The following is a 27,561-nucleotide window of genomic DNA, read 5'->3' on the forward strand; positions in this document are numbered from 1 at the left end:
TGTGTTTAAAACGATCCTAATTGTGCGGGATGGTTGACTGTCTATTCAGTGCAAGCGCTTTCCTAATTATACTGAAACAAATGTTCCTGCTGTAAATATGTGCGTGTGCACTTGTCTATTCGCTATTCGATACTTACTATTCGAAATCAATTCGCATTTGAAAAAGTCCATATTCGATCGTCCACCTCTAATATTTACATACTGGATTATGACAGCTTAAAATTTTCATTGTCCTCAGATTGGAAGCTTAAAAATACAGCACCATTAAAAAAACGCAAGCAACGTAGTTTTTCTTTTGCAAGAAAATGCATTTAGTTGGCATGTTATCCGTAAATTTTTTGTGCTTGTCGACATTCGTGATTGCAGAACCAGATTCTGTGGAACGCGCTTGGCCGCATGCTGTTAACATGACAATGGCAATTACCCGAGCTTTGTGCAGGTTAAATACCATATTTTCGCTCTTGATCTAGCCGAAAGCCGCCGTGAAGTACTGAGTGGTCCGAAAGGCGTGAGAAACAGAAGTTCTTTGTTCAGTCGCGCGTGAACAAGCTAAGCCGTTCCGATATTTACGCACTTACGCATTAGATATGGCTAACTAATCTGCTGTGTGCTAAATCTGAACTGAACAATTATTCCACTTCATTTGGTAAACTAGTTCTCTGACACGAAATTGAATGAATTTAGTGGCACTGCTAAACCCACAGCGTTTAGACGCTGCTGGTTCACGTAGGTTTTCTAATATTCAACTATATGTGCATCCAATGAGTTTCGTAAATAATGAATAAACTACAATTTTGTCACCACAATTTCAAGGCTATGGTGAGCACTGTGCTGTGAAGCAGTTATCACAGTGTGACGGCTACGAATGTGAAGGCAGCCGTTGGTTCATCAAGGTCACGGAGCTTATGCGCCGTACAGCGAGTTTCGGTCATTTGCCTGTGGCTTTTGAATTTCAAAGCACGTTCTTGAAGGCCATTTTCCAAGCATTTTTTAACTTATAAGTCGTTAAAATCTCGCCAACTGTTCATTCAAATCACTAAAAAAGTCACTGATTGCTAACTAGCAAACTTTACCGAAAGCAGACAAAAAATTTGGAGGATGCTTACGTTTCGCCTTTAAGAGTGCAACGCCGATAGCATTCAAAGACCGCAGACTGCTTCTCACGCTTCCCCGCAACTGCAGCGTATGTAACCATAATGTGTGTACCCTCAGCCTATACCGTTCCTGGCCTGGACCATACGGATTCATCCATAGAATGTCAAATTTTCTATATAACTGTATACAGTTCGCACGGTTTCATGCGCACTCACCAAGACTTCAGGTGGGAGCGTTACGTTAGTTAGTCACGTTAGTTACTCTACGTTAGTCAAAAAACTTCATTAACGAAATCAGCAACTACCACGCAAGTTTAGAGCTTGGAAATTTCTGCGGGGTTTCGTGGGCCACGCAAACTCTAGAGTGGCGTTGTCCGTGCATCCATATAGAAGAAGGCCCCAGCAAGCAATCTTGCACCTGATGAATGCGGTGTCTTACGCGACGAAAAGAGGCAGGTATTCTTGAGAATATTTAAAAGCCACTTTGACAGCTGGCTGCTGTCGCGGTAAATCAGTTGACAGCCGAAGGAAGACTCGAAATTTGCTAATTTTATAGCAACTATACGGGAAGCTACATCACCTAATTCAGCGCTCTCCTCCACACCACACCAGCTGGACAAGTGCCGCGTTCAAGCAAAGCAAAGTTATTGGACAAAATATGCAATGATATGCTCAGGTTTACTGTCTTGAAGCTAGTTTTCCCTAGGCCATGTCTGCTGGATGTACGAGCCACAGAGCAGGAAGCCCCTTTTGCCGTGTTGACCGGCCCGCATGAAGCTGGTGAAATGGTGAAAAAGTGAATCACCCAGGTTTGCCTGCCTAATGCAATTATGTGCGTGCTTCGGGTAAACGAAAGCTTCGGAATACAAATACTGGCTATCCTGAACACTTGACTGTTACAGTGGCTGAGATTCTTCTGCGCAAGACGAAGCAAGTACGCGTGACTGATCAGGTGCATGGAAATGAAGTCTGATCGAAAGAAGGCGGCGGTCATCCCATATCTGCACACGACGCCACATCGCCTCTAAAAAACTGAGGAAAATGCAGCCCTTATATTCGTCATGCCAGCCCTAGGCAAGTTCACCAAGATGTGCAGCATGACATCACCGGTAAAAAATCAAAGAACCACTGCAAAGTAAAGCACCAGAAAAAATCGGTGCATGCGCCGCAGGTGTCGTTTATCGAATACCGCTGTCATGTGGCAGAACTTAGGTAGGGCAGACGTAATGGTGCCTAAACGAGTGGTTAACGGAGCAAAGGAGTACGTGACAAAGAAAGGACAGGGACGCTTGGTGTTACACTGCCGGGCTGTGGGTTTGCTCCGTATCTTGAAAACACTGCAGCATTGTCCAGACACAAAAATCGGTGCACGCGCGACATTGTAGAAACTGCAATAATGAATAGTGATGATCATGAATGCATCAGCTTACCGTCTCTTTTGTTATCGCCAAATAAGTTAGTTTCCTTGGAGGCAGCTGGTAGCAAAGGCTACCAGCTCAAGTAATTAGCTACGTAATTAGCTAATTAGCGATCAAGTTTTTAGCTATGTTCTGTCTTTTCTTTTTATCTATTTTACTATATATATTGCTAACACCTGACATTAAATGTTATCTATAAATTAGCGCCGGTTCCGTTCGTGTATATGCGCGCTTTTTTGCAGATTCTGCGCTAAAACACTAACTATGGATCGCCAATTAGCTGAACCGGCGCTTTGCTCGCATAAGATAAATACCTACTCACTCGTGTGCTTTGCTTTATCTCCTGCATATGGCAGCAACCAAGGCACATTTTTTTTGTTGGATGCATTTGGGGTGAGCCCCACCCCTCCCTTACTTCGCCCCATATGTAGTAAATGGGTACAAAAAAAAATTCAAATAAACTCGAATAGCCTTGTCTGACGCATGTTCTCCAGCAATGCGTTCACGCATTTGTTGTCCTACGAGAGCAAGGCTTGCAAACTCTGTTTCAGTATGACAAGCAACGCCTAAACGCCTGTATTTAAATTAAGTATTTCCATTAGAATTATTGCACGAGTTCTGCAAGCACACTAATCAAGAACAAGCACCAAAACATACCATGCAGTTGACGTCGAAGGCACATCGAATGATTGACATAGAGAGCGGAGACGCGGCTCCTGGCAGCACTTCACTAAAAATAAATGAGAAACCAAATATTCAAGAAACGTTCATGGGATAGGGAAACGTGGCATTTATTTACGCAGTCTTCTAAATGTATACCATCTATATTAACTGAAAAGTTATGTTTACCAGTCCTAGCGAGAGCATACAGTAATCACAGTCGTAGTCGTAGACAATCTTCCAAGGCTATGAGAAATATGCAACAGAAAGCAGAAAAGTTTATTGCATTGAAATTTTATTTTCAAAGACAATTTGTCACAATCAATCACGTGGACCTCGTGTTCAGCGTCTAGCATTTGTTCTTTCGGGCACTACGCGGGTTCAGTGGGAATTAACGCGAGCAAGGTATCACATCTTCATTTGATGATGAAGACAGAAGGAACTGCGTTGTCTACACTTTACATGCATAATAGAAAGTACCCCACATGTTGAAACAAAAGTACACAGAGGCAGGATTCACTCATATTATGAACGACAGATACTTGATTAGTTCAATTAGGTATTTATGACATCGAAACGAGGTCCCATAAAACAATAACAATTATTTGTTCCATGCAGAAGCAAACCTTCACATGAGTTTGATCCGTCTGTGTGACCCGTTTACATACACTTGAGCTAGGTGGGCTTCTAGAGGCAGTGAATTAGGCATTTCTGAAAGCCATTAGACCAGAGTGCCTAAATTTAATTTCGCACTAATTATTGTTAGCTCAAATTCTAGATATGGTGGTTGCGAATTTAAGGCGCTCTAACGTAAAGGTATTCCAACATGTTTTGTTTGTTTTTTTCCCTCCTGACGTCAAATTTACGTAACCGCCGACGCAAGCATCGGGCGGTTACGCGCAGGGTTGTCGGAACAGACCAATCAAACACTCTTCTCGTTCATAGGAGGTCACTTTTGTTTGCTTGAAAAACGAATAACATTGCCTACACTGAGTGGCTTGTCTTATCGAATTAACTCACAAGATGCGAGGAGCACGCTCAAGCGGAGAAGGATTCGATGGGGCCGAGCCACTGCACTGAATATCGATAACCGGATGAAGAGGGTGGTGCCGGCGTCTGCGATTGGTCCGCTTTCTCTTACTTAGCTTGCGGAGGGTCGTCGACAGTCACGGCGGCATGCAAGGGAAGCTTACGAATGACGCTAAAACGGATCCTCAGAAAAGAAGTCTTGGCAGAACGAGGTCTTAAACGGGGCGAAAGTTCTCGAAAACGTTACACGGCCGCGCAAAAAGCTTTATTACACGCACATAAACAGATGGTCTCTGGCCGGGGCGAGTAGCCAGTGCCGGAGCGATCGGCGGGAGTCTTCTTTCAATCCTTTCAGAACGTAGCAGCCTGCGGCTATTTAAAAGAAAATTCAGTTTTGTTCGGCACATTAACGCATCTTTAACGCGTACGCGTCACTCTGACGTGGTAAGTTTTCGCGGTTTTGTGACGTCGCGTTAGAGGCAGGTTAATGGGGTGCAGCCCGAAAACTTTTGACCAATAGCCGAGGGCTAATGGCAAGTAGGCGTCGAATCAGAAAAAAAGCTATTTTTGTTTTGTTCGGTCAAATTATGTATAATCAGTGTGTACACGTCATATAAGATGGGGAGCTATCGCGGTTTTCGTGACATCGCGCGACAGGCAGGTGAATAGGACGTGGTCAAAAAAGGTTTTGACCAATTGCGGTGGGCTGATTGCAGAATTGGAATAGAAAATATTGAAATAGTTTTACGTTATAGAGCCCTAGTTTTATGTTACAGCGCCCTTATTTACATTGAAAAGAAATGGCTAGCCCTCTGCAATGGGTAGTCATGTGTGGCTCCACAGTACATTGCCCTTCCACTATTTGGCAAATGTAACCCGGTCTTCATATAACACAATATTAAACGAGCATATTTATTGGAGGATGAATTCTGTTTATTTTTCACTTGTCCTTTTGTCACCATACAACACCATAGAAAACATAATACCGTCAAGTCTGCCTCCGCAAAGAATATGCCCGTGCGGCTGGAACGTTCGCAATAGCTGAGAAATGGAGTAGGGTTTGCAGGATTTCTTCAGGCTCAAAATATAACGCCAGAAACCGAGCCGGTCGGATCTATCCGGTCACGACGAATCTTTTTTGGTGCGCGCGGGGCACGAGCCGGATTTGAAACTTAGAGGCTGGGCTTGAGTGGGTCAGCGCGTAGCCCTTCTGGGCTCAGGCCAGGCCTCGACAAGAAAAAAATGGACCATGCCAGGTTCTAGTGCATATTACCTCTGTGTTATAAAGCATTCTGCACGAATCAGAAACCTTAATGTTTTGTCTTCACACTCAATGACACATTCTCTATATGGAATTATTGAACACGGACATATATATTTTACATTAGTATTTTTTTACAACAGAACTGTAGAAAATTAAAGTGACTTTTGTCGACAGGAGAGGAGTTTTGTAAAATAAAGTTAATTGGTTCCTTTATTTTCATCGGCGACCAAATAGATACATAAATGTGGACAAGTAAATGCTCTTCAATTGTGCTGAACTATCACGGCTAAATGGTCAAATTTTCCCGGAAGACTAAATTATTATGTGGCTTGAGAAAAGTTAGAATCTGCGCATACTCACTATACATTTCCAATGGTGAAACTTTCTTTCGCTGATTTCAATCCTTCGTTGAATTCGTGGAGCATCTCGCAGTCGCTCTCCCTGAGGAATGTTGTGACGGGCCGACACTGAAAGGAGCACCATGACTGAAATTAGCTCTTTATTGATGGCACATTTAAATACCCGCCCATTTTAGATTTTTTTCGATATTAGATTTTCTATCTAATTGTGCAATATGCATCGACATTGAGCATACTCAGCGAAAAGAACAAAAAATATTCCGCGATGATTTTTTCAGCAGCAGGAGGAAAACACAAGACAAAAATTTGGAGAACGCTTAAGCTTCGCTTTTAGGAGTGGAACGTGACAGCGTTCAAAAACCACTGACTGTTTTTCGTGCTTACAGGTAACTGCAGTTTGTGTAACCGTAACGTTTACTGGCAAACGCTGGTGGCGAACGCTATGCACGAAGGCAAACTTTTTGGTACAAACGCGGCTTCTTGCGCGGCGCAGTCTCCTGCTATTGTTTCGCACTTCTCATATTTCAGTCCGGAAAAAGATGACGTAAAAGATGTGCGCTGTCGGTGGTTTGTTTCTCAATACATTTGTTTGTGGGCTACCATTCTCGAAATTCCGAGGCATACCTTAGTAAAGCGGGAAAGACAAAGTATGAGCAAATTTGTTGGTAGAAAAGTGGTTCGGTATGCGTGGTTCGGAATTTGGTCCGAAATTTTTTTTTTCCCGAAGCGACATCCGACCCCGCGTTGTCTGCGACACAGGGCCCTTCACGCTAAATTATGGGGCTTTGCGAGCCAAAACCACGATCTGAATTCGAGGCACGCCGTAGTGGGGGACTCCGGAAATTTCGACCACATGGGGTTCTTTAACGTGCATCTAAATCAAAGTGCACGGGTGTTTTCGCATTTATCCGTCGTCGTAATGCGGCCGCCGTGGCCAGGATTGGATCCCGGGACCACGTGCTTAGATGGCCCTTAACGCTGTCGCGTTCAAAAGGGGAGGAGGCATTCACCTCAAGCCACTTACGTATTCCTGTGAAATTTTTGCCGTTAGCTCTTGTCCCATGTCAACCATAGGCGTACATTTCGTTTGCGACATTGGCACCAATGTCGCTGGAGAGTGTGCATCGATCCGTCTTCTCTCAAAGTTATTTGTATACCGCAACAAAACAAAGGCACAGGTTTTGCACCCCTATACAGATACCTTTCACTGATCACCGACCAACAAGCCCATATCGTCACCCTTGTCTTCTCTACATGTCCTTTGAAAATAAAAAGATTCATGGGCCAGATTTCATTTTCATCTTGTGTTCCTGCTCTGAACTAAGAAATCACGCTTATTTCCTGTCATTCAGTGCTGGCTCAAGTCATTTAGGCGGACGCTTCATACTCAATACCGAAATTCAATAAAGCTGGTTTTTTCTGCTACGTTGAATGCAGGCACCTAGCAGAAAGAGTTAGTAGATTTTCTTTTTTCATTTCTTACCTGGAGCATAAAGAATATTCCATCCTTGAGTGCCCACTCAATATCTTGAGGTGTTGTGTATGTCTTTTCAATCTATACGCAAAAAAGCACAAAAGCAACACGGAATTTTATATGAGTCACTACTTCAGATTTTGTATTCATTTGCAAGTGTAAACCTTTGCTGCAAAGTAAACAGCGCCTATTTGCTGCCAACTTCATTACAGTCGCCTTGAAAGATATGAGAATTCCGTAAGCAGCACACGAATGTCAAGCCAATACATTCTCAGCGAATAAGTTTGTTTTCTACGGTTCAGACCCACACGCAACGCTCATGCTGAATATTGCAGGTAGTTCGTTGCTCCTATACGCGGGTATTTCTTCTTATGCGATTACCCTTACCAAAACGTCCACACGGAAAAAAACTTTTAATCACATCGAGTGTATTCTTTTTCAGTAATCCCGCTCATTCCAGCAATTCACATGTGAGCATCCACTGCGCCAATGAAAGGCGTTTTAACACTGCAGCTTTGTTTTCCTGCTTTCAATCAATATCTTTTTTTTTCAGTCATCACTGCCCTGCGAAGAACGCGATTAATAGGCCTTTCTCATTTCCTCATTCTCTTTGTATTCAACTGACAGCGCTGCTGACAAAACTGTCCAGAATTGGGCGCTGTAGGCATGCGCGATCATTAAGATTGAAATTACTTAGCGAGAATGTGCAAGACTTGATGCTTTTCGAGCGCTTAACGAGAAGCAAGAAAACCGAGAGAAGAAAATACAACAGCACAGGGAGGACGCTGGCGTGCTACTTATTTTAGTGTCAAAGGGAGGCACTTTCAGGCGGCACAGCAACGGACAGCAGAACTTGAATCGTGGCGCATCCGTGAAACCACTGCTCACGAAAGTGCGGCAGACATGTTTTTTCGTTGCATGTAGCACAGATATTGTTTATGGAAAACTACTTATCATGTGGCAAAATTTACGATGGCAAGACAGAGCGACATAAACGACAGAGACAGAGACAGAGACGTAAACGACAGAGCGAGGTAGCATCATGCGCAGGTACGGACATTCGCTGGGTCTGGTCACTTCGCAGACCACAGTTACCCATGCAAGTGCGCACCCTCAATTTACAAACGTTAATAATTGGGTCTCGAAGCCTTTTTAGCATACAAAAATAAAAATAACATATCAATTTCTGGCACTTTGTGGGGGAAAAAACAAGTTTTGATTAACAGGCACGCTGTAGACGGGCCATCCGCCCTTGCTTTGACCACCTGGGCTTCTCTAACGTGCACTCAATGCATGCGCGCGGGCATTTGTACACTTAGTCCCATTTGATGTGCGGTGGGATTTGATGCTGCCATCCCATGCTTAGCAGCGCAACCTCATATCAACAAATTCGCCATTGCAGGTAGCATGAAGACAGGCTCTGATAGGTGTGTTAGCACTGTGTCCATCACACTATCAATCACAGAGAGCGATTATCTGTGTGAAGAGACGCCGGCCACACATTTATGACGAGGGGCTTCACGCTTGCAAGCGATTCAATTCTGCCGTCTGTTGCCGCACGACGTTCGAGTGTATCTTTCGGGCAGGGAAGTGCTTTCGAGACCAGCGTCCTCCCATCATGTTGCCGCTTCTTCTCTCGGTTTTCCTGTTTCCTTTTGAGCGAGGAAAATGCATCAAATGCCGAAATTTCAACTAGTCCCGCTCTCTGTCCCAAGAATATGTTCGAGAGCACTGAATCACAGTTTTGTTTAATTGCAGATGCTAAAAAGTTTGTAAAACACCGCCAGTTTTCTTCGTATCGGGTAGCCCAAGGGCACGACCAGTAACTGTGTGTCATGCGTGTAACTTAAAACATACTAACGAACAAAATTATCTGAGAGAGTTTTTGAGAGTGATTCCGGAGACTTCAAATCTGAGAGTGATTCCGGCCTAGGAAACCGCCAAGGATGTAGAGAAGGTCATTTATCCTTAGTGTTTCCTCACTACAAATAATGCTAGATGGACGCTGCACGAACTTTTTAAGGATGGTTTACTCTGCAAGTGGATGTTCTTCTGGAAGCAGTACTCAGCGCTGTGTCTGTTTCTTTATGTCATTATACCTTATTTTGTCGCACTTCTTGCTTCAACATTCGTGTGGCGACCTTCGAAAATTCGGCGTCTCTACCCTGCGCCGACCACGGTCAACGCCCGCGTTTTACTGCCTGGAGAAAAGTAAACAGTGCAATTTGGTCTACATATTCATGATTAAAGCTTAGCGCGACAACCTGCATAGGGTGGAAGAACGACACAGAACGACTGGGCAAAATGTTTCGTTTTGCCTAGTTACCGACCCCTGACGAAGCCATCAAGCGACTATTTACAGCGTCTAAACTCACAAAGGTTGCCTTTACCTCTGCGCCAATAGCAGCCAAAATCTGAACGTCTTCTTCAGAGATGCAGGCACGCTGGGCTTTCTCCGCACTCACAGAAACCGTAGCCACAGCATCGCTTCCTGAAAGCAAATAAATAATCGCATGTCGCACAATGCTCCTAACAATATTCAAACTATCTCCTATGGTCGGTTAATGAGGACACCATGGCTTCTTTCCCAACAGCCAATTCTTCTTACAGCAAAAAGCACCGCCACAGGTCAAAGGGTCACGTGGTCTAGTGGCATTGCACAAAGCAACAAATTATGGCACCTTGAAAGAGAATGCACCATTGTTTAGTCGGCAAACGATGTGACAGACGCGAACTTTCACGATATTTTTAATCGTTAGTGCTGACACCCTTTTCCACAGGTTTCGAAGACAAACGGTGCCTGGCGATGCTATATGGCAAACTCTCTGCGTTCGATTGTTTCTCCGACACTATAGAATTTTCCTCGCGTTTGGGAACTTTGGAAATTAGCATACTGAGCGACCAATTTTTTACACGTTTCAGCGTCAGCATTGATCACGCGTGTTTCGCAATAGTTTAGCGCAACGAAGGAACTCTTGTTGTTCTTGTTCAAGGATCTTCGTCTGAAGTAAGAGGTACGCCTTCTGTAGTCTCATTAAATTATATATGTATATGAGTTCCCTTCGCGAAAAATGAGAAGACAGGTCTGGATATTCACCTGACGTCGTTGTGTAGACGGACTTGTGCCCAATTTGACTTGACTCGATGGTAGGGTGCTGGGATCCTCTCTTCTTCAGAACGAAAGTATCCGGCTCCGCAGAGGCTGAGACCACTGACTGTGCATTTGGTAGTTCAAGAAAGAGAAGGTAGGAAAATGCAGTTGTAGGAATACAGGCTGAACGATAAATAACTCAGGGCCCTTAAACGCTGCAAAGAAGGATGACCAGCGAAGTTGTGTATGTGCGCCCCTTAATGGCGAACTGCACCTCCACCGGCGGGCGGCCAGGCATTTCACTATCTTCAGGATCGGACCACAAATGGGGAGTGCTTGAGAAGAAGCTTTAGCTCGCATGCTCCCAACTAAATAGATTCAAAGAAATATTTTTCTCGGCAACGACTGCACCAAACTTGAGGAAAGTTGTTGCATTTGAAAGAAAAACCTAATATCTAGGGACTGTTGGTTTCGAATTTTCCATTTATCTCATCAATATTTTATGAAAAATTGGCAGAAATCGCACATTTTCAGCAAACGAAGCTATCAAGTTTACAACTGTGTAACTCAGCTATGAGGAACGATATCACAATTCTGTGAATTGCAGCTAATAGTGCATTTAAAGTGGACAAAATTGATATATTACGCATGATCCTTAAAAAATTTAGTAATGTGTAAATACAGTTTTCGCCGAACCCTTGTACACAACGCCACAGTTTCAAGTAAGATATGAATTGACATACTAAATTTGTTCGCTTTGAATGTTCGAATGGATGCCGTTGATATAACTGCGATAGCTGTTCTTAATGCAGAGCTAATAATTTGTAAACTTCGTGCTTCTATATTTTTTTCGAACTTTCGAATTTTGAAAGTTCTTTCTAAAAAATCCAGGCCCTAAATATAGAATTTCGCTTCCAACATTCTTTATAATTTAAATTTCTCTCTCAAATGCAACAAACTTCGTTAAAATCGACCGGGGGGTTATCACCAAAAAGCGTTTTTGCATTTGACATGTATTTGAATAAGCCGCGTCGTAGTTGGACGCGAGCTAAAGCTTCCTCTTAAGGCCTGCTTCACCTCCGCCGCGGGTCAGCCCGGCAGTGGACTATCTTCGGGATTTCGTGTCTATCACATGGACACAATCCTCGTGGAACTATCCCTTAAGAGCTTCGCTGTAAAAACAAGCCTTGCGCCTCACTTCTTTCTCGCCCATTTTTTGTCCCAGCCAAATGTGACTAATCGACAAATAAATTAGATCGTATGCCCAATGACAGGCTTCATGGGTTGTTCTTGATTTTTTCATATACTCAATTTCCTCAAGTATCCCTATTAAAATGTGTACATAAACGTTTTAATGGGTAGTATTCATTCGCTAGGTGCTTAAGGTCATTTTCTGCTCCTTTCGTTTCATGTGCCAAAAGAACCGTACCGCGATATTGGAGTAAACAGGTGAATTTCTGTGCATACACACACATATGTACGCTTACCACCAACTACTTATAGGCACGCGAACCTCCGAAGACATATTTTGGCAGCAAGCATAGGGCTCATGGTTTATACATATAATATTTCAAAAACATTGTATGCTACATTATGCGAGAATCTGTCGGCGTAGTCGGCGTGACAGAAAGATGCTACAATAAGTGGCCGAAGGCGTAAAGAGTAAAGCCAGGTCACAAGATGCTCGGATTGACATCAAATTTATCAGGCTGGTTCCTGTGAACAAACCAACTCAATGACTTTGAAAAGAAAATTCTGGGCTGGAATTAAGCCCAGACCTCCGGGTGGGAGACGAGCACACTTCGCCGGCGCCATAGCGTGTTCATGGTTTACGTTGACTAAAGGTGCGCCTAGTGCATGCGTCATCGGACACGTGGCGATGCGGCCATTAAGGAGGAGGTAGTGCCACGTCACGAGTGTATAAAATAAGCGAATATTACGCAATAATGCCTAAATGAACGGTGCCGAAAAGCCTTCAAGGTACAAACTTCCTCGCGGGCAAGTGAGCCCGTTCCGACGCTGAACGTGTTTTGAGTTGACCTTAGCGACGAGCAGTTTGGTCAAAGGTGAGAGCTTGCATGGTCAGGGGACGTGCAGAAAAACAATCTCACCAAAGGCATCTATGATGCTATCGCATTCCCACACGTAAGCAGTCTGAAGTGTCTCCGCCGAATTTTGCGTAAACTCGTCCTTCTGCCTTGAAAGTGCTTTGTAGCCTCATCATTTTAAACAAATTACTGTTATATAAATACTTCAACACACGCAAACCAAAGATGCACGGAAGCCTATAGCCATAAGCAGCTTAGCTGTAGTAAACACCATTAAATTGTCAGGTGGCAGTGTATGAACACACGACGTCTAGAACGGAAGCCATATATTGAAACCATTAGGCCACGAACGCATGCATCGACAAGCGGCGCTGAACACCCTTATGAATTGCTCGTGGGCAATTGAGCATGTTGAGACCTAGGAGAATATAGAAAAATTGCTAGATTGGAAGGGACGCTCTTCAAACAAAACCAGTGCTACCATATTGTGGTGGGAAGAAAGCTCGGCGGCCGCCGGATTGTGTGCAGCGACTGCAGTGCGCAGGGATTTTTCCTGGACAAAGATGCCTCTGGAGCACCTTCGTATGGGGGAAGCCACATTGCAACGGGCACGGTCCAATCCTGTGTGTCGGGGGGCCAATACTAGCCACCGCCTAATTTCAAGCTGGCCCACCCCTAATCTCAGTTTGGCCCTCCGCTAAATTTCAAGTTGGCCCAACACTAAATCTCAAGTTCGCCCACCCCCAAATTTCAGCTTACTAATGGATATCATTTGCGAGGGAAAAAAACGGCGGCACAAGCGCACCATATGCTACGCGGCACCCGCCGCGGTGGCCGCCTTTCGATGGGGGCGAAACGCGAAAGCACCCGTGTGCTTAGAATTAAGTGCACGTCAAAGATCCCCAGGTAGTCGAAATTTCCGGAGTCCTCAACTACGACGTGTCTCATAATCAGAAAGTTGTTTTGGCACGTAGAACCCCATAAAAATTGCTACGTGGCCAGTTTCCTGCCCACCACACTATGGCTGCCGGCGGGTTCATTGTTCTCTATGAGTACGAACAATAGGTTTCCACTGCCGAATTTTTTTTATATCCTCTTAGGTTGAGATCATCGCATTATTGTAGGAAAGTGGTTAAACGGCTGTACGTGTGTAAATTTGGCCTTGCCAAGACGCAGTTAGAACGTATCCGAGAGCTTGCGTGGGAATTTTTTTTTTATTGCGATGAAGGCTTGCCCTTAAGGCATAATTCTTGTAGCGTATATGTGTATTATATGTGTGCTGTGAGGCCTGTGTTGTGTATGAATTGAAGCAGTGTTTTGTGAAATCTGTTGTCATGTATCCAGCGGTCATAGCTGGTTGTCACACTATAGCGGAGGCCGGCTTGCAGTAGGAGACACGAGCGTTCCGATTGTAAACCCGCACATGTCCATATTAGGTGGTATGCATCTGGGCCGGTATTTTGTAGCGATGCCTTTTCCGATTCTATGCTCTTTCAGGCTTTTTGCGCTAAGCCAGTGGTCAGAGCGACGGCCTGCCCACATTATCAAAGGGATCAGGCGGTCGTGTGTGGTGGATGATAAGAATAGCATAGAATAAGGCATAAGGCATCGCTACAAAATAGCGGCCCTGATTCCACCACAGGAACGGAGCAGTATGGACATGTAGCACCCAGTGGTAAATGCGACCACTTCCACCTTGAGACAACAGCCGGTGTAAGGGCCACCCCGGCCCGAAGCCTCCTAAGCACAACTTCCTCCGCCCTAGTAAGGTGAAGGGGGAGGGAGCAGACACACGGTGGGATAAGAGCGCGTGTGTCCTGCCGGAGAACATTTTTACGGGCTCGCAGCGAGTTACGGGGTTGGGGTGGGAGCGGAATAGGTGGAGGATCAGGATTAGGAGGGCAGTGTGCCTGCTGGTCAGCAGCAATGTTGTGAGGGTTCGCTGAATGGCCTTGAATCCAGTGTACCTTGACGCAAGTAGCTGTCTTGCTATTCATAGTGTGTATTCTCTCGCAGATTTCCATCGCCTTATCAACCTTCTTGAGTTCCTGAATAGCCGCTAAAGAATCCGTGAAGATATCTAGTTTCTCGATGGTAGGCAGCTTAGATGTCGCATCTTGCACAGCGTCGTAGATGGCTTGAAGTTCCATTACTAGAGCGCTGGCTTCCGTAGATAAATAGCGCTGGTGGCCGCTGATGAAATTATGCGTAGTACTCAGGAATGATGTCCTTCCGCCGTCTGCCAGAATGGCAGCATCCGTATAGACTTTGCAGGTGTTAACGCATCATGCATCGACGATGTTGTCTTCGTCAATAGTACCTGTTGTATCGCTGCGTCGTAACTTCGTTGGCTTATTAGTTGTGATGCTCGTGAATTCCCAGGGAGGCATTGGGTAGGGCTGATTGTCAATCCGAGAGCCGCGGTGAACATGAGCATGCAACGCAGCGACAGCCGGAATAAGTTGCTTTTTTATTTCACGTGCTTTTTCACGTTGCAAAATTAGCTCTGCAATTGTATTGAGCTGGGCATGTTCCTGTAAGGTTGGTATCGGAGTGATGCGGGGCAGTGCTGTGATTGTGCGCATAGCATCGCGATTAATCGTCTCCAACTGTGCCAGCTGCGCCAAAGTCAGCCGTTGAAATTGTGCTTGATATAAAATTCGTGGCTGCAAGACTGCACGCACCAACCGTCGAGCTACGTCAGTACGAGCTCCAGCTACTTTTGCTGCAATGCGACGAATAAGGTTAAATGTTTTTGTCGAACTCTGTCTGGTTTTACGGAGCCAGTGTGCACCACTGCCGGATTGGTGAATATCGAGACCCAGTATGCGGACCTCAGAAGCCTCAGGGATTGTCAGTGCGCCGAGTCTAAATGTAAAGGGGTGCTGCGTGATTCTTGTGCGTCCTTTCTTGTTGGCCACCACAACAAAGCTTGATTTTTGGGCGGAAATGTCCAATCCTGCTTTCCGAGCGTAGTTGTTCAGCACATCAAGGACTTCTTGAAGCTGTTGAGTTTGTCTAGATATATCTTTATGCACGGACCACAAAGTGACGTCATCTGCATAGATTAAGAACCTTACATCTGGAATCCAATGTAGTTGCCAGGCCAGAGGTATTAGAGCAACGTTGAAGAGAAGAGGAGCCAGAACCAAACCTTGTGGGACTCCTCTGTTCGATGTGAAGTATCCTTCTTGCCTTCCATCTACTCTAATCGCAAATGTGCGATTCTGAAGGAATGAGTAGATGAATCTTATCACCCTCGGTGGAAGTCCCAGGTCGATGAGGTTGGCTATAATGATTTCATGGTCTATATTGTCATAAGCTTTCGTTATGTCTGTTGCTACTACCGTGCGCACAGCGTGACTGTGTGGAGAAACCTGTAAAACACCGTCTGATAACATAGAAAGTCCGTCTTCAGTTCCCAAGTAAGAACGGAATCCAATTTGAGCAGGATGATATTTATCGTGGCGTTCAAGCCACCAGGAAACTCGTGTGGCCAGCATCTTTTCAGCGAGTTTGCAGACAGTAGAGGTTAGTGAAATTGGGCGTAAAGACTGCAGGCTATTTGGAGACTTACCTGGTTTCGGAATCGCGACAACAATTGAATGCTTCCAATCAGGTGGAACGTTTCCAGTCTCCCATACTTTATTAATAGCCTGAAGAAGTGCGTCGAGAGCTGCTCATTCCATGTTTTTGAAAACCTCATAAGGAATACCATCGGGACCAGGTGTTGTTCGTTGCTTCGAAGTTTCAATCGCCGCTATTAGTTCGGCCATGCTGAAAGGGCTGGAGATATCGGATTTGGAGGTTGTGTCAGACTCATCAATTTCGGGGCAGTTTATAGGTGACGCTTGATCGTATTTCGGGAAAAACGCTCTAGCAGCGTGTTCTTGAAATTGATGCGGCGAACTCTGCATCGCTAACCTAACGCTCGCTGCAGGGTCAGGTTGCTTATGACCGCGTTCCATTGACCGGAACGTACGCCAAAGTGCTCTGTTTCCAATGCCCGATCCAAGATTCTCGCACCACTCATACCATCGACGTCGAGAAAGTTGTTTTTCGTGCTGACGCGCCTTCGCCGCAATATGGTTAGCACGTGCACGGCTACCTGGTGCATCGGGATTCCTCGACGCATACAATTCTGCCTGACGTCACTTTGCCCAAAGTTGCAAAAGGGTGAGGTCCGGTTGAGGTTGTTCCTCGTCAACGGTGGTTACAGTGGTATTCCGCCGTAGCAGTTCTTTCAAAGCGGGAAGAATTTCTGAGGGCTCTGAGGGTACTTTATCAATCGATGATTCCCGAAACTTATCCCAATGCGTGACTGTTACTCGTCGTCGAATTTTCTTTATGCACGTTCTGTGCAAACCAATCATTATTGGCATATGATCACTGCCCCATGTATCTGGTTCCACCCGCCACTGCGGCATTCCAGGACCCAACCACCACGTGAGGTCCGGAGCGTTTGTTCTAGATACTGCGGGTACAGCACAGGTAGCCACAGCATGATGGTTCAGCAGTGTAAAAGTGGCATCGCTCATGATGTTTTTAACTTGGTATCCTCTTCGGGAGTTGTACTTGTACCCCCATTCTGTATGTTGGGCATTGAAGTCTCCACCCACGAAAATAGGAATTCCCGGGTACGTAGACCGGAGATGGGCTATCCACCCCAAGTTCAAACGTGTGCGCTGCGGTCTGGCGTAGAGTGACACTAGAATGACGGGAGTCTTCACTGGTCGTGTCAGGACCCCGACAACTTCTTGATTACCACTACACCATGGCTCCAGGTCAATCACTGTGTGAGCAATATGCGATGATATATAAACTGCAGCTTTTCCCGGAGCTGAAGCCATTGTTGTGGCACGTCTATCTCTAATAGATGGGTTATGGTACCCATTAAAATTGGATAGGGAGCATAGCTTATTATGCTCTTGAATAAGCAGTGCCCACACATGTAGCTTATTGTATTGAAGCTTGGTTTTAATTTCTCCTAACTTGGAGTTTAGGCCCCGACAATTCCACTGTAGAATTCCATCCTGTGACAGCTGCTGCAGAGAATTAGCCATGATGCAGGCAATTCTGAATGAGCAACGTTAGTTGAGCAAGTTGATCTAAAACTGCTGTCCAGACAGCTTGGTTGGCCTGTGGTGCCGGACGGGATCCAGGCGTAACGGTGGCATTAGCAGTGGTTGATGCGTCACGTGTCGGTCCTATTTTCTGACGACAGAGAATTACCAATTCTTTATGTTTGCGTAGTCGCTCAATCTCTCTGGCCAGTGCGTCTATCCGAGCGTCAATGTCATCATGGTCATCATCTGACTGATGCAGAGGTTCCGGTAATTTCTGTTTCTTTGTCTGCGACTGCTGGCCAAGTTTAAGAACAGAAGAATACAGTTGTTTTTCTGAGCGCACGGAAAACGCAAACAAAAGTATTGCGTCTTCAGCAACAGGGAAAAGCTTCCGAAAAGGACGCCTTGGAAGGCAAGCGAGCGTGTCGGAGGGCAAATTATGTGAGGAAACGAAGCGCTGCAACATTTCTTCGTTTAAAAAAGGAAGATTGGCGGTAAGAACAAGCTTAGTGGGGTGATCCTCATAGTGTGCGTAGTATTATTTGGAGTTGCTTATTTTTTAAAGTACAGGAATGTTGCTTTCAAGGGTATAGTATAGCCTTCATTAGTCATGATTACAAAGAATGCTACGCCATACATGACAATTCCTCATTGGGGAGTTTCTACCCGATTCTTTGTTTTCACTTGTGTCAGCCAAGTAACCAAGTAATCAGAATGAAAACCTTGGTCTAATCTGTAGGCGCCAAGTAAAATTTGAGGTATGGTAGGTTGTGACCACCATCTCTGTAGTTTCTCCTTACAGTTGCTACCATGAAGGTTCGAGCTTTCTACAGGCCAAATAATTGATGCTGTTCATGTAGCTAGTTCTCTAGTTTAGAAAAAGGATGTTTTTGCTTCTGAACTTTAGAATATTTTCTGCATAGTTTTCTGAACTATATAATGAACTTTTTACTTTCCATTTCTTTACACTGACTTTCAGCATGTAAGAAAAAGTGTACACTCCGCTAGAATTGTCTAAGCAAGCATATGCATATCTCCCTTTTTCAGCTGGCTCAACCCCACATTTAACTTGGCCCACATAGAGATTTCAAGATGGCGCACCCCCAATTTAAAGTTGGTCGTATCCTAAATTTAAAGTTGGCCAACCCCCCAAATTCAGTTGGGCTTCCTCTAAGCTTAAACTTCGCCCACCGTAAAATTACAGGTTGGCCCACGCCCGAATTTCGCTTCAACCAGCCCGAAAATTAGGTTAGGCCACTCCCAGATTTATGTTGGCCCATCCCGAAATTTGGGTTCGCCTAAGACGAAATTTCCATTCGGCCCATCTCCAAATTTTAGTTGGGCCACCCACAAATTTAGGTTCTCCAACACCCAGATTTTGTCTTGGCGCACCCCCAAATTTAATTTGCCCCACCGAAATATTTCAGATGGCCAACCCCCATAGTTCAAGTTGGCCCGCCCCCATAGTTCGATTTAGGCGCCCCCATTCATTTTTATGTAGCCCTATGTATCCCTGCGGGGATTCACTCTGTTCAATGTTACCTTTTTATTTCGTTTCGATTGTTCCTCATCGCCCATAAAACTTCGAAACATATACATTTAAATTATTATAACGATTAAAGGTCTCAACTTATCAGATGACGCATTTTTTCTAAATACAAGGCATTGCACTTTTTGTGTGACAGGCCGGGGTACTCGCCAAACTATGCTTACACTTGAAAAAAATATCAAAAGCACAATAAAGGCTTCTACACACTTAAAATCTTCTGTCCTTCTTTTCATTTCTGGATAGACTTCATCAAGTATCTTTCATAACTAAAGTTACTATGCGCAATTCCGTATTGTACTGGCTACAAGGTAAAAAGCATGCCTAATAACATACGGAAGAAAGAAGCGACAGCCATGCGCAGCAACTGATTCAGCATGACTCTTACTTATGCACCGCACGGTGAAGTTCTTAATCATACGGCGCGCTGCAAATCTCAAGTTACAACTGAAAGCACTAGAGGCCGAGTAATGTGACTTTCAACCATGCATCCCCGTTGTATATCTTTAACTCGCACATACGAAAGCTCCCACGCTGCGCCACTTACCTCCCCAATGCCGTAATTTGCAGTCACCGTGATGTACCCTGGGTTTCCCGTGAGTGGGTCGCAGGTGAACATCACCCCAGCAGTATCAGCATTCACGAGCTCTTGTACTACTACTGCCATCGGCACTTCCAAAGCTTGCCCATATTGTCTGCGTAAATTCAAGTGCACAGATATTTTCAGTTTCATCACCCTGATTATTCACCACACTCAAAGATCATCCCGATTCTTATGGCAGGCTAGATATAGCAACAACATGGAAGAAACCATGTATACTTTCGCGTTCGAAGCATCCGCACAGGAAAACATGATTTCTATCCTGAATCACTTCTTATTCCTTCGGATCTGTTAATGCTGCCTTCTTCATACTCTGATGCATACATGCGAGTATGCATCAGTTCACTTACAGCACCACAGCCTTCCAGGAGGGCTGGTTCTAGTTGTTCGCGTGTGGCCTATTTTGGTATTACGAAAGCATCATTGCCTTGATAGACTTTAACGAAAAAGGGATTATGTATGGAACGTCGGCTTACAGAACCGGTTTCCTTAATGCAGAAGTTAGGAGTGGCACTGTTGCCCGGTTTTTGAATGCTTTGAACTCGTTATTCTAAATAGATGCCTCAGTTTGTCGGCGAAAACTGGCGTAAAGCGATGCTAAAAGAGGGGCACATATAGTATTTTACGCAACGATTTGGTCCCTGCTTGCTTGGTTTCTTCAAAAAGTGCGTATACTTGTCAGTAAGCCTCCTTTTGTTCGGCTAACATCACAACTCTAGCGCATACGAACCACAGCCATAAATGGGCATCGAAACAATTTTGTTTCTCGTCTCTTTAACTTCAGCATGCACGTATATGGCTGTGCATTTTTAAATTCAACCTTAATAGATACACAAACCAGTACTACAGCCTTCGTTTACCATGAGGATCCGGTATGAAGTATTGCAGAGGAAAAATAAGCTAATCTTTATGGGCATGTTCGTGGCAAAATCTGTACGCTTTTCTGTGGTATCACACAGAAATACTACAATATACAATTTAGTAATACTACTATTATTTACAACAATATAGAAATACTACTACACATTCTCGCACCAGAATCCATATCATAGGCAAGGCTTTTAAGACGACACAGGCGCCCATTCACCTCGCACCTCCTAATCTTCAGTGTTTCTCAGGTATAGCAAAGTTGATGCTGTTCGCGTGGCCTGATGTCTAGTTTCGATTGAAGAACGCGCGTCGTTTCCTTCTCAACTTTCGAATATGTTATTCGGAGTCTTCTTAAATATCCGACTCAAATATTGACTTCTCATGAAGCTTCACATCCTACATGTTAAAAGAAAAGGTTAGAAAATTTCCTAAAAGCAGAGACCCTTAAGAACGGACCATCTGGGGCGCTATAACGTAAAACTATTCCAAACTTTTCTATTCCAATTCTGCTATCAGCCCTCCGCGATTGGTCAAAAACTTTTTTCGACCACCCTCCACTTCACCTGTCTGTCACGCGACGTTACAAAAACCGCAATACCTCCCCATCTGATATGATATGTGCACACTGATTATGCATGATTTGACAGAAAAAAGAAAAACAGTTATTTCTTATTCGACCCCTTTTCGCCATTAGCCCTCGGCTATTGGTGAAAAGTTTTCGGGCTGCACCCGCTTCACCTGCCTGTCACGCGACGTCACAACACCGCACGAACTCACCGCGTCAAAGTGACGTGTACGCGATAAAGATGCATTAATATGCCGAACAAAACTGAATTTTTTTCGGAATAGCCGCAGGCTGCCCCGTTCCGAAAGGAATAAAAGATAGCTGCCGCCGATCGCTGAGACGCTGGCTACTTGCACCTGCCGGAGAGCATGGGTGTATTTGCGTATAATAAACCTTCTTGCGTGACCGTGTAACGTTTTCAAGCACTTTCGGCACGTTTACTACCTCATCCTGCCAACTCTTCTTTGCTGAGGGTCAATTTTAGCGTCATTCTTAAGCTTCCGTTGCATGCCGCCGCGATTTTCGACCAGCCACCACAAGCTATAAGTAAGGGAAAGCCGACCAATCGCAGACGCCAGCACCACCCTCTTCATCCGGTTATCGGTTTTCAGTGCAGTGGCTCGGCCCCATCGAATCCCTCTCCACTTGAGCGTTCTCCTCGCTTCTTGTGAGCCAATTAGATACAACAAGCCGCTCAGTGTAGGCAATGTTATTCGTTTTTCAAGCAAACAAAAGGGACGTCCTATGAACGAGGAGAGCGTTTGATTGGTCTGTTCAGACAACCCTATGGGTGACCGCCCGGTGCTTGCGTCGGTGGTTACGCAAATTTGACGTCAGGAAATTGGAATAGAAACATATTGGAATAGTTTTACGTTATAGGGCCCCTGCCTTTGCATTCGTCGCTTTTCTTCTCTTTTTTTTATATTTTCTGAGTAACAAAAGTTACAAATCAATCAAATCGAATATAGTGAGCTTAGTAAACTGTACCTTGACATGTACTGTTGTTTTCTTCTACTACTATTCTGTTCACTTAATATAACGTGACTTTCAAGAACAAGGCTCTGAGCACATTCGCAAAGTGAGTCGGTTTCGGATAGGGCAGTTGCAAGTGCAGCCCGCATTAAGAAGCAAGGACATCTCAGTTCCTTATTCCAGTATCACAAGTGTGACTTGCCTCATATTGTATTCCCCTTATTTTTGTTGATATCTGACGAACTTCCTTTCACTATTACTGTACTCGCAGTATATTCCTTTCGGTTATGCGTTGAGTTCCACTCCCGATATATTAAAACTCCGGAGAAAAAAAACGAAGCGTTGTAAGCTGGAAAGCTGGAATTATTTATGATTCTCATTACGTACCTAATTATCGTCGTCGCGAATCGTTACGAATCGGAATTTATGCCCAACGATCTCTGTAATCTTTAATTAAGCATCCGTAGCATTATCTATAGCTGTTATATGGACGCTTCTACAAAATTGTCTATAAGACGGCTTCGTATTGCCACGCAGGTGCGAATACCCCAGAACTACTTCCGCTCAATTGGCTTTCATGTTCCGGGTGCCTTGCTTAGCAGCAGCCACTGACTGCCTGTCGGGGCAGACGTATTCGCGCACTGTTGAACGAAATAAGTCTGGCACTTCGTAGTTTCTTGAATATGAGAAGTGGAGGCTAGGTGCCGGATTCACGTGCGAGGTAATGGCTAATTATTGAACCAATGTTCCTGTTCTGCTAAGGGGAAACTAATCGGGAATGAACTGCTTGATGTTACCGAAATAACGGGCAACGGAAAATCACGGGTATTGTCGTTTCCATGGCCGCTGAGGGCAAACTTACCTTTTATAGTTCACGTTTGTGAAGCTGAACTGTGATGCCCAGCATTTCACCACAGCGCTGATGACCTTAAATAAAGCAAGCGTGTTCGACGTACCTTAGGCAACCGCTAACCAGAATGACGGGTGTGCAAAACACGTGAATTCGCTTACGTTGTCTTGACCGCGAACCCCAAGCAGTGTGGTCATTTGGCCAGCGGCTGACATGTCTTCAGAGTCTTCACCTACACACACACAAGCCGACATGTCATTGGTTGCACACCATGAAAATGTCTTCATTTTATACCAAATTCAATGGCTCACCTAAAGCTGACGATCTCACCGCAAACAATGTGTCTTTATCAAACTTGGACAAGCGCTGAGAAATTGCTTCTTGAACATCCGCAGGCATATTTAGTCTCTCGAGAGCGCCTACCATGCTGCAAGCAATGAACGTAGAAATTAAACGCAAATGTCGCCGCAGTAAAGCTTAAAACATGATTGCATCACTAAAAGGGATTTGGCGTTTGTATCAACAAAGGCTAGAACATCCGCTACTGATATCAGGCGCCTGTGCTATTACCATGCCTTGCTTGAAAACATACCCCTGCTTCGGAAACTTATGCTTGTTCTGAAACTCGTAAGAATGAATAACACGACAAAACCAATAGCAATAAAATGGTGGAGCAAGTTGTTCGGTAACTAATTATATATTAACAGTAATTATATGGCGAAAAACAAGAGCGACAATCAAATTTAACGAAACTACGCTCAACAACTAAGCCAGCCAATAAATACGTTAGAATTGTGGAAAATGAGTGCTTGACGAAGCTCTGCGACCAATCCAAATTGAACCTTTCAAGCTGCAGGATCATTGGCAGAACCTTCCTGCGGGGATGGACAATCGAAAGCAAGCAACGAAAGCGCAGAACCTTGCACCTGACTGCTATGTCAGAAAACTGGCTCTCTTGGGGAATGAGCGCCTTTTTGGTTTCGGAAAATTCGCCCAATTATTCGAAACGCAACCGAGAATGTGTTTCCCGTAAATCAGTAAGGTGGGGACTACAGCTATTACGAATACAACGTCTACTAAAAGCACGTTAAACATTTGTCGAATGATATAATTGGTGCATGGCTCTTGTTCGACCCCTCAAGTTAGCAAACAGTTCCGTGTATGAGAATATGAGTTCTGCGCATCGTCAAGCATCCATTTTTAGTCATCATACAAAATATGCAGGCTTTTCTCTCAATTTATTATTATTCTTTCTTGTTCATTCACGCACATCATACCTCGCTATGTCTACAAATTATTAAGAAACTTTATAATGGTCTGGGCTATCTGGCACAATTTTTATCATGGCGTCAGCCAAAACCATGAGCGTAAAATTCCGGAATTACGCTCATTACGTTATTTGTTAAGATATGTTATAAAAAAAACATTTAGACGCACAACAAAATTGTTTGTTTACCCAATGTGCAAGTGGGTTGTCCAAGGGCAGTACCAAGACAGGTTATACGCCATTATTCTTTAATTTTGTTGCAACTTTAGTTGATTCCTTAATTATCATTGCGATGTGGTTTGTATTTGTCTTTTGAAAAAGATTTCATACGGGTACCTAAGTGCTACCAATTCCCAATATACCCTTGTCGATACGCTGTACATACCTGGAGCAGATTCCTTTCAGCGCTGTCTGCCAGTCGTCCCTGTAAATGATATAAAAAGTTCAGGAGCAGCTACCAAACCTTCAACTACACTCACGTAGAAGTACTGAAATATTTTAACCATCTCTTACGTTCATTCTAATAACCCAGTTACGTTTCGTTATGAATGTGCGAACAAGAACATAAGGATCATGTACCCAAAACTATCCGTGACAAGAAATGTCTGGCAATACTTCCGCTGGCACCGACGCTGAGAAGGTGCCTAGTGAATCGTCGTGATTTTCAGAAGTACGGGTGGAGTCTTTGTTACTGAATGCGCGAGTATTTTAAATGCAATGTACACTAGAGCGTTGTCGAAGAAATATTTGTTTTTGGCGCAATAGTTTCAAAGCTCCCAAAAAACCAGCGCTGGAAGACGCCACAGCGTATTCCAGCCCTACTTTGTGTGATCATGAATCAAACTAGCCGGTCACTCACTTCTTGTGCCATTCAGATTACTTGCGCTCGTTAACTAATGGAGGCTGTGCTTTCTTTGTAAAATGACTCGTGAAAGTGAAAACACTCACAATTCGTGAGGTATATGTCGGGAAAGCAAAGCTCGCAGTTCATTCGCATGACGACGCCGCCTTTGTGTCCTTATGGCAACATTAGGATCTTCAACATTTGTTCTGTCCCAAAAGTGTTCGTCGTTCTTAATTTTCTTTACCTTTCTTCAAACGCTTACCTGAGTAAATTAAGCGAGGCAGAACACGAACTCACCTGGTCATTGCGGTCTCCATTGTCCGCATCAACTGCTGAAAGTGTTCGCTCGAAGAAAAGACCTTGTAGGACTCGGTTGTGATGATAAATCCGCGAGGAACTGCAAACTAACCAAATTGGAACACAGTTAGGACGACGTTCCACGCATGCAAATATGCTCGGCTTGAGAAGGTTTTTGAAACGAAACCACAGAGCCACCGGAACAGAAAATATGTTATCGTGTTATAAACAGTTTGCGCCTCGACATCTTCGTATCACTATTCATTATCGTTCTTATTATTAGCTGTGAACGACGTAGTACTTCTGCGGAAACCCGCAAAGTGGAGAGAAGTAATGAATAAAGAAAAAATCAGGCATCCTCCTGTTCGTATCAATTGCTGCAAAGGAAACCCATACGGGTTCCTCGGAAGAAAAGCCTCATACTTGAAGAAAAGTTCATCCTGGCCCGGGACGTCGGACCAGGACGAATTTATTTATTTTATTAATAATTCATTTATTATAACATTATATTATTATTCTAATTTATTATATCAATAATTTATTATTTATTGAGGCCCTTTATTAGCTGTGAACGATAGAAAATTTCACTGCTGAACGGGCCTGCAATTTCACAACCTCAAGCATGGAAATACCATTAAGGGAAACGAGGTAACCGCATAAGGAAACGCTACAAAAAGAAGGCCCTGAATAACAAACGAGAAATAAATACAAGGAACAGGAAAGAACGGTACAGACACAGTAGCATGAAACGCCACAGGAGCATGCGCACTAAATTAGAACAGAAATAACGACTCACAAAAGATTCTTCGGGTTATATATATATATATATATATATATATATATATATATATATATATATATATATATATATATGTGTGTGTGTGTGTGTGTGTGTGTGCCCGGGTATTATATATATAATACCCGAGGAATATCTATCTAGTGTCACCTGGTAGTGACGGTGCAGAAAGCAGCAATACGGTGGAATACAAAACTAGCTTTTATTGGGCGAACCTGTGCCCACAAAAACAGGCTACTCTTCTAGCACAACGATAGCGGCGAACACAGTCGGCGCTCGTCGGAAATCTGATCAGCGGGTCAAGCACGTCGGCTTTTATAGAGCAGTCCTCGAATGTTCCAGACTAATCGTTCGGACCCGTGTGCCTTCCACAAAATTCTACACCATTCGCGTCAGGTGATGAAATCAGATAACATAAGGTTCGGCGACAACAGACAGCGGATAGAAGCATCGATAACTTTCCAGAAAACTTCGGATACATGCAGGCGCGTCCCACGCTGTGCGATTACATTTGTTAGGCGGCGAAACGTGGTTTCCCGATAAAGATGAGGACACGTGTCAATACACACACACACACATAAATATATATATATATATATATATATATATATATATATATATATATATATATATATATATTAATGAGAAGAAAGGAGGTTAACAAAGGGGCCCGATTTTTGTTAGTCCTATCACAAGAAGCCAACAAAAACACTGATACCAAAAAGAACACAGGGGAAATTACTTGTGCTTCATAACTGAAATACAGAAACATAGGGCGCTATAACGTAAAACTATTCCAAACTTTTCTATTCCAATTCTGCTATCAGCCCTCCACGATTGGTCAAAAACTTTTTTCGACCACGCCCACTTCACCTGTCTGTCACACGACGTCACGAAAACCGCGATACCTCCCCATCTGATCTGATGTGTACACACTGATTATGCATGATTTGACAGAAAAAAGAAAAGCAGTTATTTCTGATTCGACCCCTTTTCGCCATTAGCCCTCGGCTATTGGTAAAACGTTTTCGGGCTGCACCCACTTCACCTGCCTGTAACACGACGTCACAAAACCGCACAAACTCACCGCGTCAAAGTGACGTGTACGCGATAAAGATGCATTAATATGCCGAACAAAACTGAATTTTTTTCGGAATAGCCGCAGGCTGCCACGTTCCGAAAGGAATAAAAGATCGCTGCCGCCGATCGCTGAGACGCTGGCTAGTCGCACCTGCCGGAGAGCATGGGTGTATTTGCGTATAATAAAACTTCTTGCGTGGCCGTGTAACGTTTTCGAGCCATTTCGGCACGTTTACCACCTCATTCTGCCAACTCTTCTTTGCTGAGGGTCAATTTTAGCGTCATTCTTGAGCTTCCGTTGCATGCCGCCGCGATTTTCGACCAGCCACCACAAGCTAAGTACGGGAAAGCCGACCAATCGCAGGCGCCG

General features: G+C 44.3%; 2 protein-coding genes across 3 annotated transcripts in view; both read right to left on the minus strand.

Annotated features, from left to right (window-relative positions):
• The window catches only part of LOC139054767 (rifampicin phosphotransferase-like), a 247,928-nt gene that overhangs the window by 48,458 nt on the left and 171,909 nt on the right, over positions 1-27,561 (minus strand). The window lies entirely within an intron of this gene.
• Positions 1,797-27,561, minus strand: part of LOC139054998 (rifampicin phosphotransferase-like) — a 33,403-nt gene continuing 7,638 nt past the window's right edge. Inside the window, exons 2-11 of the mRNA XM_070532707.1 lie at positions 25,316-25,422; positions 24,560-24,598; positions 23,219-23,334; positions 23,069-23,139; positions 22,920-22,984; positions 19,597-19,744; positions 10,396-10,513; positions 9,689-9,789; positions 7,308-7,379; positions 1,797-1,871 (exon numbers count right to left, since the gene is read on the minus strand). Coding sequence (XP_070388808.1) covers positions 1,797-1,871; positions 7,308-7,379; positions 9,689-9,789; positions 10,396-10,513; positions 19,597-19,744; positions 22,920-22,984; positions 23,069-23,139; positions 23,219-23,334; positions 24,560-24,598; positions 25,316-25,422 — 912 coding nt within the window. The remainder of the gene's footprint in view (positions 1,872-7,307; positions 7,380-9,688; positions 9,790-10,395; positions 10,514-19,596; positions 19,745-22,919; positions 22,985-23,068; positions 23,140-23,218; positions 23,335-24,559; positions 24,599-25,315; positions 25,423-27,561) is intronic.

This window comes from Dermacentor albipictus, chromosome 1 (genome assembly GCF_038994185.2).
Source record: "Dermacentor albipictus isolate Rhodes 1998 colony chromosome 1, USDA_Dalb.pri_finalv2, whole genome shotgun sequence".
In the NCBI taxonomy this organism is placed as follows: domain Eukaryota; kingdom Metazoa; phylum Arthropoda; class Arachnida; order Ixodida; family Ixodidae; genus Dermacentor; species Dermacentor albipictus.